The sequence below is a fragment of the Thecamonas trahens genome (genome assembly GCF_000142905.1).
Source record: "Thecamonas trahens ATCC 50062 unplaced genomic scaffold supercont1.38, whole genome shotgun sequence".
NCBI lineage: Eukaryota > Apusomonadida > Apusomonadidae > Thecamonas > Thecamonas trahens.
Window position 1 is genome coordinate 186854 of NW_013657642.1, and position 10855 is coordinate 197708.

General features: G+C 63.7%; 5 protein-coding genes across 5 annotated transcripts in view; 3 read left to right on the forward strand and 2 right to left on the reverse strand.

Moving 5' to 3' along the window:
* The window catches only part of AMSG_07926 (uncharacterized protein), a gene marked incomplete at its 3' end in the record, with an annotated part of 1555 nt that extends 1329 nt beyond the window's left edge, over positions 1–226 (reverse strand). The window contains exon 1 of the mRNA XM_013900250.1: positions 197–226. Coding sequence (XP_013755704.1) covers positions 197–223 — 27 coding nt within the window. The 5' untranslated portion in view covers positions 224–226. The remainder of the gene's footprint in view (positions 1–196) is intronic.
* Positions 227–918: 692 nt separating this feature from the next.
* AMSG_07927 (uncharacterized protein) lies at positions 919–6641 on the forward strand (the record flags this gene model as incomplete). Its single annotated transcript, XM_013900251.1, has 2 exons — positions 919–1010; positions 1101–6641. 2 exons carry the CDS (start codon positions 919–921, stop codon positions 6625–6627), a joined length of 5619 nt encoding a protein of 1872 aa, XP_013755705.1. The 3' UTR covers positions 6628–6641.
* A 1031-nt stretch (positions 6642–7672) lies between these two features.
* Positions 7673–9354, forward strand: AMSG_07929 (nitrile hydratase; the record flags this gene model as incomplete). Its single annotated transcript, XM_013900252.1, has 2 exons — positions 7673–7702; positions 7804–9354. The coding sequence occupies 2 exons, from the start codon at positions 7673–7675 to the stop codon at positions 9352–9354; spliced, it is 1581 nt and encodes a 526-aa protein (XP_013755706.1).
* AMSG_07930 (uncharacterized protein) lies at positions 9229–9960 on the reverse strand (the record flags this gene model as incomplete). Its single annotated transcript, XM_013900253.1, has 2 exons — positions 9229–9877; positions 9932–9960. The coding sequence occupies 2 exons, from the start codon at positions 9958–9960 to the stop codon at positions 9388–9390; spliced, it is 519 nt and encodes a 172-aa protein (XP_013755707.1). The 3' UTR covers positions 9229–9387.
* Positions 9961–10745: 785 nt separating this feature from the next.
* AMSG_07931 (ERGIC-53 protein) overlaps positions 10746–10855 on the forward strand; it is a gene marked incomplete at both ends in the record, with an annotated part of 1909 nt that continues 1799 nt past the window's right edge. Inside the window, one exon of the mRNA XM_013900254.1 lies at positions 10746–10823. Coding sequence (XP_013755708.1) covers positions 10746–10823 — 78 coding nt within the window. The remainder of the gene's footprint in view (positions 10824–10855) is intronic.

Consider the following 10855-nt stretch of genomic DNA (forward strand, 5'->3'; position numbering starts at 1 on the left):
GGTTCCCCCCCCCCCCCCCCAACGGTGTTGCAAAAGGCGAAGAACACAGACCCACGCCCACAGCCACCACCCACAGCCACAGCCACCACCACCACCCACAGCCACAGCCACCACCACCCACAGCCACAGCCAGCCATGAACCCCCCTCTCTCTCTATCTATCTATCTCTCCACGTACAGAAGTGACGCATCATCACAATCTGCTCTGGTGTCCGCGGCGCCATGTTGGGTCCCCGGTCCTCTTCACAGAGTGGCGTGCCTACCACTGCCAATGACGTCGTCTACGAGGTGTCAGGGGTTGGGAGTGGCGGGAGTGGGCGGGAGTGGCGGGAGGGGGCGGGAGGGGGCGGGAGGGACGGCCAGTTCCGACCAGGGGCAAGGATCAATCACCTGGCGCACACGCCCATGAGCCCACAATCTCCATCTGCATATTGATCTTGATGGAATAGACCATGGCAGGAAATCTATTGGTATCAAGTGGGAAGAGGGGAGAGGGAGAGGGAGAGGGAGGGATGGGGACGATGACTCCAGCTCCACTGGTCGGCCGCATCTCACGAGCTCAAAGAGGCGCTCGGGTAATGAACGGCTCAGCCCAGAAAGCATCTGATCCCACAGCATAGCCCATCATCCGTGCATCCAGCCTCACCACTCTCGTCCTCTTCCAAAAACATCGCTTTGACTTTGCGTCAATAAGCTTGCCGTCCTTTGTCCCTCAATCCCTCCCCCTCTCCTACCCCCCGACCCACAAGAGGGCGATCACGATCGCGATCACGATCACGACCAAGACGATCAAAGCGGCGGTTGGCGCCACCGGCACCGGCTCGACCGACCAGCTCGGGGTAAAGGCCAAGGCCAACAGCACTTCACTGCCACGACGAAGAGAAGGAGAGGCTACCACAGCTCTTCTCTTCACGAGGCAATGTCGTCCCCACCTCTGCCCATACCCACGCGGCAGCAACGGTTGGAGACGTACGGCCTGGACACGGTGTCGTCGCTGGTGTGGTCCGAATGGTACGGTCCCCCCCCCCCCCCACGTCCCCCCCCCCCTCCACACACATCCCTCCCCCCACACACACTCACTGGTCATGCAACACTGCGCAGGGAGGTCGGAGGCGAGTATACCAAGCTCTTGACTATCCGCAATGTGACGACGGACGTGGTGCATCTTCGGTACACGCTGCCGGCCACAAAGTACTTTTCGATGGCCTTTCCCGAGTCGTTTCAGCTCTCGCCAGGCATTGCCGTCTCGCTCCCCATCGCCTTCCGACCGGTGGAGCTCGCAGAGTACGAGGATGTGGTCATGCTCGAGGTCCGACCGACAGGGAGTCGGCGTGGCGGGCGGTTCGGCATTCCCGTAACTGCCGTACTGCCGCATCTGGCTCTGACCGCTCCGAGAGTGGTTGACCTTGGCTTCTGCAGCGTCAAGGAGGCCGTGAGCGCCAAGTTGACGCTGAAGAACGACTCGGAGGTTCCAGCCACGTTTGAGGCCTACGTTCCGCCACCGTTTTCGGTCACTCCGCGGATCGGAGCCCTTGCCCCGCACTCCGGCGTGGTGCTCGAAGTGGTGTTCTCGCCCGGCGAGGCTGCGCCGTTTGAGGCGACCCTCTCGATCGATGCGGTTCCCGACGGAGCCAGCGGCGACGAGAGGCTCACTTCGGTCTACACTACCCTGCATGCGACAGGCAAATACGCATTTCTGGCCGTTTCAGAACCGCATGTCGAGTTTGGCGACGTGTACCTGTCGCGGACGGCAACGCGGGTGCTGACGCTCTCAAACGTGTCCGAAGTGCAGACGCAGTTCCGTGTCACGCACGCCACAGCCGGGAGTGACCTGCCGTTCTCCATCAGCCCGTCGCGTGGTAGCGTCGCCGCACACTCGTCGATCAACGTGCAGGTGGCATACAAGCCGCAAGCGGCGGGTCTCGACTCGACGTCCAAATTCTTCTTTGAGACGCCCGGCGGCAATGCGCCTGCGGTGATGGTGTCGGGGCGCGGCGCGGCGCCGTCGATCCGGCTCGACAAGAGTGGTCTGGCGTTTGGGGCGCTGACAGTCGGCGGGCGGGCGGTTCGGGTGGTGACGGTGGCTAACACCTCGCCGGTGGTGGCCAACGTGGCCATCGAGAGTGCGACAAGCGGAGTGTTTCAGTTCTCGACGACGTCGCTAGCGCTCGAGCCGTACTCGGAAGCCAAAGTGCAGGTCGAGTTCTGTCCTCACGAGCCGATGAACTATGCGCGGCGTGTGGCGTTTGTTGTTGCGTCTGGCGTGCCTGCTTACGTCGATGTGGTGGGGACCGGATACGCGGACGGGCGCAGGCCGCCCGACATGGGGCTAGTGCATGTGGCGAGGGCGCGGAAGCGCGCGCTGCTCGGACTCGGGCAGCTTCCGCCTGAGGCGCTGGAAGATGCCATGCGGGGGCTCACCGAGAGCGACCCAGTGGCCGGCAACGTGCTGCTCTCGCTTGATAACCTCTCGCTGAGTGCGGTGGCCGAGTCGGTCGGCGACGAAGCGGCGAGCGCCGCAGTCCAAGACCCATGGGTTCCGTACACGCACGCGCTCGGCCTCGCCTCCCCGCACACCCTCCCGCCCGGCGTCTTTGCGCCGCTGGTCACCGTCGCGCCGTCGTCGCTCGACTTTGGCGCGGTGCCGGCGGTGATGCGGGGAGGTCGCGGCAGGGATCGCCTAAGCGCAATGCCGAGCGCGTCCATGCGCGGGTTCTCGGTGCGGAATCCGACGCGGGGCAAGATGACGGTCCACGCGCGCGTCACCGGCGGCTCTGCAGGCGCAGACGCCTTCTCGCTGTCTGTGTGCGAGGCTGACGTGGGGCCGGGTGGAAGCGTGACGTTTAGCGTCACCTTTGCGCCGCGGCACCGTGACCGATTCTACGGAACAAGCGTGGAGCTTTTTGTGCACTACAAGTCGATGCGCAACTTTCGGCTTGTCAGCGACGCGACGGTTGTCCCGCCGTCGTACCTTGTGGTCCCGCTGCTTGGGCACTCGTACGAGGGCGGGGCAGAGAAGTTTATGCCACAGGTTGCGGTGGTGCCTGCCGAAGAAGGCGTACACTTTAAGCCGTGCGTGGTGGGCGAGGCGGCATACACCACGGTCTCGGTAGTCAACACCGGCAGCATGCCGCTCAAGTTTGACGTCGGGCCGGTGGCGGGAGGCGAGGTCATCGACGTCTTTCCGCGAACGGGAATTGTGGACGGCGGCGAGTCGCGGATTCTGAGCGTCGGCTACCTTCCCGATGAGGCCGGGCTGGTGGAAGCGACCATGGCGATTATGATCAACAACTCAAGCGCTAACGCGCTCGAAGTAGCGCTCGCCGGGGTATGTGACGCGCCGCGGGTCGTGCTCGAGAGTTCCCGGAACGGCGAGGCTTCGCTGTACTTTAAGCCAACACATATTGGCTCGTCGACAGTCCGGTACTTTGAGGTGACCAATCCGGGCACGCTTCCACTCGCATTTCAGTGGGTGGTGCCGTCGCGATACGCCGAGGTGCTCAAGGTGAGTCCTCCCAGCGGAGTGCTCTCCGGTGGGTCTGAGGCGCGTGTTGCGTTTACCTTTACGCCCAACTCGGAGGCCAAGTTTCACATGAAGGCGAGCTGCTTTGTGATGACGCTTGCTGCGGATGGGGCATATGCCGGGCGCGAGTTTGAGCTGCCGGCAGTGCCTGCGCCTGGGACGGATGACCAAAGTGGATGGCGTGAGCACTCGCTCAAGCTGTATGGAGCCGGAACGAGTGCGGCGCTCGATTTCTTCCCGCGGTCGCTCGACTTTGGCAACTCGCCCGTCCACGAGCCTTCGTCTGGGGAGATCCGTGTGTTCAACCGTGGCGAGGCCGACGTGGGTCTGTACGTGTACGCGGCAGCAGTCTCCGAGTCGGGCACAAGCATGCCGGGAGGACAGACCAGGAGCCTAAGCGGAAGCTCGACCAATGAGACGCTCGAGGTCATCCAGCTCTCTGCCGAGTTTGTGGTGGTCCCGTCGCGGTCGTCTGCAAGCGTGGGAGTGACGTTTGCGCCGCGAGCGCGCGCGTACTACGCGTACGGTGTGTACTGTATGGTCCTGCCGCACGAGTCGAATGTGGACAAGCTGAGCGCGGGTGTGGGGCCGGACGCGGCGTTCGAAAAGTACCTTCGCGGTGGGCTCGGCGCGGCGGGGCAGCCGCTGCTGATGGCGGACGTGACTGGCGTCGGCGAGCTGCCGTCGCTCGCGGTTGCCGACTGCTTTGTGGGGCGGAGCCCGGGCAAGGCGGTGTGGTGGCGGCGGCTCTCGCTCGACCTGCTCAATATCGAGCTTGCCATGAACTTGTCGCGGGCGGAGGAGGTGTTTGCGGCGACACGCGAGAACATTGTCGAGGCGCCGATGTATGCCGGGCTCGTCTCGACGCTTCCAACGTTTGACCTCGACCTCGGATCCGGGGTTGCCGGCAGCGGGGCGAGCGTGGTGCGGCTCCGGTTTGTCAACCGCGGCTCAACAAGCGTCAAGTTTGAGTTTCTCTACCCGTCGGACCTCGAGTGGTGTGACATCCAGGGCCTCTCCGAGTACGATCTCGACGAGGAGCTGCTGCGCGCCAACAAGCTCTTCTCGTTCTATCCCAAGAGTGGGCATGTTGCGGCGGATGGGGCAATCAACGTGGAGCTGACGTACCACCACCTTGTGCCCGGCGAGCATGGCATCGATGTGGTGCTTGCGCTGGAGCGCGGAAAGCAGGTGACGCTTGCGCTACAGGGCGTGACGCACGCGCCGCCTCCGGGACCAACGCTCCACTTTGGGACGCGCGGCCACTTTTTTGAGCCCGTGCCGATCGGGGTGGAAGAGCCGTTTGTGCAGAGCTACGTGCTCCACAACGATGCTGGGACTGAAGTGGCGTGGGAGCTTGAGAACGTCGACGCCGCGCTTGCGGCCTTCAGGGCGGAAAACTACGATGTGGACGTGCTCGTGCCGCTGATGCGTAGCGGGCGGATCGAGCCTCGCGGCAGCGGCATGGTGCGGTTTGTGTTTGCTCCACTCGAGGCACGCGAGTATGCGTTCCCGCTCACAGTTGCGATGAGGAACGACGACGGGATTGTGGTCCGGCAGCAGATTGTGTTCTACGGCGTCGGGTACCACCCGTCACTGCACGACGTTCTGCCGTGGACGACCGCGCCGCCGTCGACCGCGCCTGCGGCGCCCTCGCTCGGTCTCGCGCCGACGCTGCCCGACGGACGAATCAACGTTGTCGGGTACCTCACCCTCGAGCGAGTGTGGTTTGGCGCGCTTCCACTTCACTCGATCAACCGGTGCCTGGTTGGCGTGGCCAATCCGAGCGCGGAGCGGCGGGTTGCGTTTGAGTGGCTCAGCCTCCCTGCCCAAGTCTACGGGTACGAGCTGGTGGCGGTAGAGCCGTCGAGTGGTGAGATCGAGGCTGGCGGCATGGTGACGTGCTCGGTGGTGTTCCGCCCGATGCAGCAACCGGAGATCTACGAGCTCGATATCGAGTGCCGGCTCAAGGTGCTTGACGGCGAGTGCAGCGAGGGCGCGCGGGCTGTCGAGGTGCATGTAGAGGCCGAAGAGGTGTTTGCAGTGGACAACTCAGATCCTGCGCGGTTTACCGGGCGCGCGGTGGCTGCAGGAAGGCGCGGGGCGCTTGACAGTGCGCCTCGCCGGTCGCGACGGTCACTGGTGTCGCGGCAGGGAGACGTGCGTGGGCACGGCCTGGGAAGGCCTGGGTCGGTGGCATCAGTGCGAACGCTGGCTGGGTCGTCACTGGCACGTGGGCGAGCTGCAATCGGGCTGCGGCGGGCGGTGAAGCTCGGCAAGGTCGACGGGAGCGATCCGCTGCTCGAGGCCGGCGGCTCTCGGCTCGATGGACGGATCGGGGTCGGAAGCGGGAGCGGACGTGTGGAGCATGTGAGGTCGCACTCGGTGTGGCTCCACATCTCGGCGGCGTCGTTCCCGGTCGAAGTGTACAAGGAGACGTACGCCGACTTTGAAACGTTTTTCGTGCCGCGGCAGACCAAGCGCGAGACATGGCGGACTGAGGCGGAGAAGCACGAGATGCCAGCAGCGACGGTCTCGCTCATCAAGCGCATCCAGCAGACGCCGTCGGAGGAGGAGAACAAGACGGTGGTCAAGTCTGTGCTCTCGGATATTCTGCAGGACATCATCTTTGACCCGGACATTCAGGAGACGATCGAGGCCGTGGAGCGAGCGCCGATCCCGCTCTTTGCACAGCTCACGCCGCAAGTCCCGCTCTCTGTGGTGCGGAGTGGGCGAGGACGCAGCGAGAGCACGAGTGTCAGCAGCATCGCAAGCGAGAGCGGCGAGAGCGAGCAGCCGGTCCTCTCGCGGTTTGCCTCGTTCCACCGCGAGGTTGCTAGCGAGGTTGTGTCGCGGGGCGACGGTGAACGGGCCGGATTTGGCGGCGGCGAGGAGGCTGCCGACGTCAAGGACGATGAGGAGGTTGTCCGGGAGGCGGTTCTGAGCCGAGCATCGGTTGTCAGGGTTGTGGGAATGGACGAGCTGCTGGAAGGCGTGTTTCAGGGCACAATCGCGAACCTCATGGCCGAGGTTGTGGATGGAGGATTTGATGTGTTGGAGGCGCCGAAGCGTGTTGTGGGAATGGATGAGGTGGAGGAGGTGTAAACGTGCAGGCGAGCTAAGGGTGGGCTGCATGGGCGGGTGAGCGCTAGCGAGCTGCAAAGCTGCAATCACGCACTAGCGAGCTCCGATCAAGCTCAAACAGTCTGCGATTAAGCGCCAGCAACCTACAATCACGCACTAGCGAGCTCCGATCAAGCTCAAAAAGCCTGCGATTAAGCGCTAGCAACCTACAATCAGGCACCAGCAAGCTGCAAGCTGCGATCGCTACCATCAGCGGTACGCTACAACAGCATCCAGAAGAGACGCAGCGAGGCGACGGCAGCGACGGCTGGCGGGAGCACAAAGGCTGCGCGAGAGGCAAACGAGTCGCGCGGGACGGTGAGCAGGACCGAGTCGGCGACGTTGGCAGGATCGCAGTAGACATTGACCTCGTAGCCGGAGAAGAACTTGGCCTGCGTCGCCTCCAGCCATGGGCCCGGCAACGGCTGGATCTGGACCTGATGCGAGGTGAAGCGTGCACCATCGACGACGTACTCGTACTCGACCCGGATCCACTCATCCATGCCGATCCACGAGCGAGCCGAGTTGACATGAACAGTCAGCGCATCAAGATACTCCACGCCCGTCACCTCGCCCACCACAAACGGCCAGTGCTTGGCCTCCTCTCGTCGTCGCCATCTCTCATACACATGGGCCGAGCCACCCACCCCAGCCGCCGCCGCACCCGCCCACGCCAGGACTGCCCAACGCGCCATCATCACACCAGTACGGAAGAAGGTCACCAACCGGCAGTGACGTTGTCTGGCGAGACAAGTACTCGTCCGTCTCTACTCTCCCGTCCTCTGTCTCCTTCTGTTGAGGACCCTGTCCGTCCGGGTCGTGGTTGAGCAGCCGGCAGTCGGCAGGAGGGGGGGGGGAGGGAGGGGGGGGAGGGGGGGGGGATGGTGATGATGGAAGCAGGAGCAGGAGAGGGGGTGTTGGTTGTGCGAGAGGGTGGAATCAGATACTTGTTGGCAGAGCATAGCTGTGGACGAATGTGGGGTCGATCGAGCAGATCGCCCCTTTTGAGTAGCTCCCTCTCTCATCCATGGCCCGGCTCGGCTACCTGATCTGCTGGGTTTGCGGCGGACATGGCAAGCGTGGCGGCCACACGGCGTGACAGGGGGAGGGGAGGGGAGGGGAGGGGAGGGGGGGCAGACTCGTCACGGCATTGGGGAGGATATGTTTGCGGTGCTGCGGTATACGACGATGGCGACGGTGGCGAGTCGTGCTGCGTGTGCTGCTTTGGCTGCTTCGGCTGCTTTGACTGCTGCGGCTGCTCCGGGACGTCGGGCAGCGTCGGGCTTTGGTCGTGGACCACATGACGTTGGCGGGGCGATTGTGTCGCCGGACGAGGCTACGGCGTTCAAGGCTGAGCTGGGCAAGGAGGGTGCGCCGGCGGCACTGTGGGAGGTCCGGACGCATGCGCTTCTCGGTCTGGTGGTGGGCAAGGGCCTGATGACTGTAGACGAGTTGCGGGCAGGCATCGAGGGCCTTGATCCGGTGGCTTACGGCGGTCTGTCGTACTATGAGAAGTGGGCCTTCTCCATGGCCCAGGCGCTGACGGCTCGCGGAACTCTTTCGCCGACGGTGTTGGAGACTGCCATCAACGGCGATGTTGTGCGCGGCGATGAGATTGACTCGGCGCCGGTCCCGCTGAGCGTCGGCCAGCCGGTCCGGGTCCGGCGCGAAGAGCCGCGCCCTGCATGGTCGCGGCCGCACCTGCGGACGCCTGGATACCTTCACGGCGCCGTTGGCGTCGTCGATGAGTACTGGGGTGAGTTTCCGGATCCGGAGCTTCTCGCTCGGCGGATCGAAGGCCCGAAGCTGCCGCTGTATTCGGTCCGGTTCCTGCAGGCTGTTCTCTGGGAGCTGTACGATGGCTCGCCTCATGACGCGACGTCGGTTGAGGTCTATCACCCGTGGCTTGAACCAATTTCATCCGAGGCACTGGCTACGGCAGAGGCGGCAGCGGTGGCGTCGATGAACAAGGTGCATGGCAGTGGCCGCAGCCATCACGACCACGCCCACGACCACGCCCACGCCCACGACCACGACCACGACCACGATCATGTCCACGAGGAGCGATGCGTGGTCGAGAGTAACGCGATTGCGGCCGAGAGCGAGCACGCGCTCGGCGAAGGTAACTCGCCGCTGCAACGGTTGTCGGGGGCACTGGTGGAGGCGCTGGTGGACAGCGGGCTGGTCAGCCGCGACGAGGTGCGGGCCAAGATCGAGAGCGTGGAGAAGATGAGTGAGAGTGGAAGCGAAGTGGGCGCCCGACTGGTGGTGGAGGCATGGCTTGACGATCAGTTTAGAGAGCTGCTTGTGGCCGATGCGCCGGCGGCGGCTGAGGCCATCGGCATCGAAACTTCCAACTATGGCAAGGCGACCGGGGCGACGGTTCTGCGGGTGGTGGAAAACACCGAGATGGTCCACAATCTTGTGGTCTGCACCCTCTGCTCGTGCTACCCGACCACGCTCCTCGGGCTCTCGCCCGCCTGGTACAAGTCGCGGACGTATCGGGCACGCGCAGTGCGCGAGCCGCGGGCACTACTCGCCGAGTTTGGAACACGCATCCCGGACGAGGTGGCAGTCAAGGTCCACGACTCGACGGCAGACCTGCGGTACATGGTCCTGCCGCTGCGGCCGGAGGGGACCGAGGGCTGGAGTCGCGAGGCGCTGCTGGGCGCGGTTACCCGCGATGCCATGATCGGCGTGACGCGGTAAAGGACGGGAACAATGACAGGGCCTGCATAGCCATCATGTTGGCAGCTCGCTCCCACCGTGGAGACGGATCGAGCCTGGCACATAGGACTTGTCAGCAACGTTCAACCGAGGTGAGGCGGGACCATGAGGCTGCGTCGGACCGAGAGCCTCGATGGCGGCGTTGATGGCAAGCATCCACGAGGCCAGCTCGTCAGCGGACGAGGCCTGGATGTAGTACGTGCGCTCGGACGGATGTGAGAGTGCAAAGCAGCGGTCACGACCCGAGTCCTCCGGCGAGATGGCGACAATGTAGCGGCCACGGAGCGGGATGACGCCCTTGGGCGAGGTCTCAGGCTCAGTCTTGAAGTAAGCCAGCAGCGAAGGATAGAGCTCAAACCAGCGGCGCTTCCACGACTTGTACCGCTCACCCTGCTTGACTAGATACCCGCCCTTGAGCGGCGCCAGCGCCGACGTCGAGTCCCATTGCGGCGGACGGGCCCAGGCCAAGGCCGAGGCCGTCGACTCGCTCCTGTCCAGGAGTGGCCTCTCGCCCACCAGAGACGGCGAGCCGTGTGGAGATGCGGGCGTTCCTGACGACGATGACGAGCCGTGGTCGTCGAGCGCCATAGAGAAGAAGATTGAGTGGGCGAGGGTGACGTGGGGCTGCGGCTGCGACAGGCAACTGTGGGCCGTCTCGAGCCGTCTCGGCCGTCTCGGGGGACTGTCGGCGGCTGTCAGGCGTGTCGGGGGGCGTATGGTACGATCGGGTCGGGCGCATGGGGGAGTATGTCACCCCCACCTCCACCCTCACTACCATCATCAACATCACTTTACTGCTCACTACTACTTGCTGTCGCTGCTGCATATGATGATCCTGCATGTGGTGATGCTGCATGTGATGAAACTGCTGGTGACGATCATTCTGCTGGTGCTCTCCAGATCACTCTGCTCTTCTGCTGCTCCTGATCACTCTGCTGCTGCTCCAGATCACTCTGCTGCTGCTCCTGATCACTCTGCTGCTGCTCCTGATCACTCTGCTCGTCCTCCAGATCATTCTGCTGCTGCTCCCCAGATCACTCTGCTGCTGCTCCTGATCACTCTGCTGCTGCTCCTGATCACTCTGCTGCTGCTCCCCAGATCACTCTGCTGCTGCTCCTGATCACTCTGCTGCTGCTCCTGATCACTCTGCTGCTGCTCCCCAGATCACTCTGCTGGTGCTCTCCAGATCACTCTGCTCTTCTGCTGCTCCAGATCACTCTGCTGCTGCTCCTGATCACTCTGCTGCTGCTCCTGATCACTCTGCTGGTCCTCCAGATCATTCTGCTGCATACGACAAGGTATGACCTCAGTCGGCCGCACACATCACTTTCTTTCCCTCGTGACCACTGGCCACGGCTACCTTATCTGCATTCATGAAGCTATCCCCTTCTGTGTCCGGTGCTCTGGCACTTGCCCTTGTCCTTGTCCTGGCTGTCACTGCCGAGGAGGCTGTACGTGTCGAGTGCGTGTGGGGGGGGGGGGG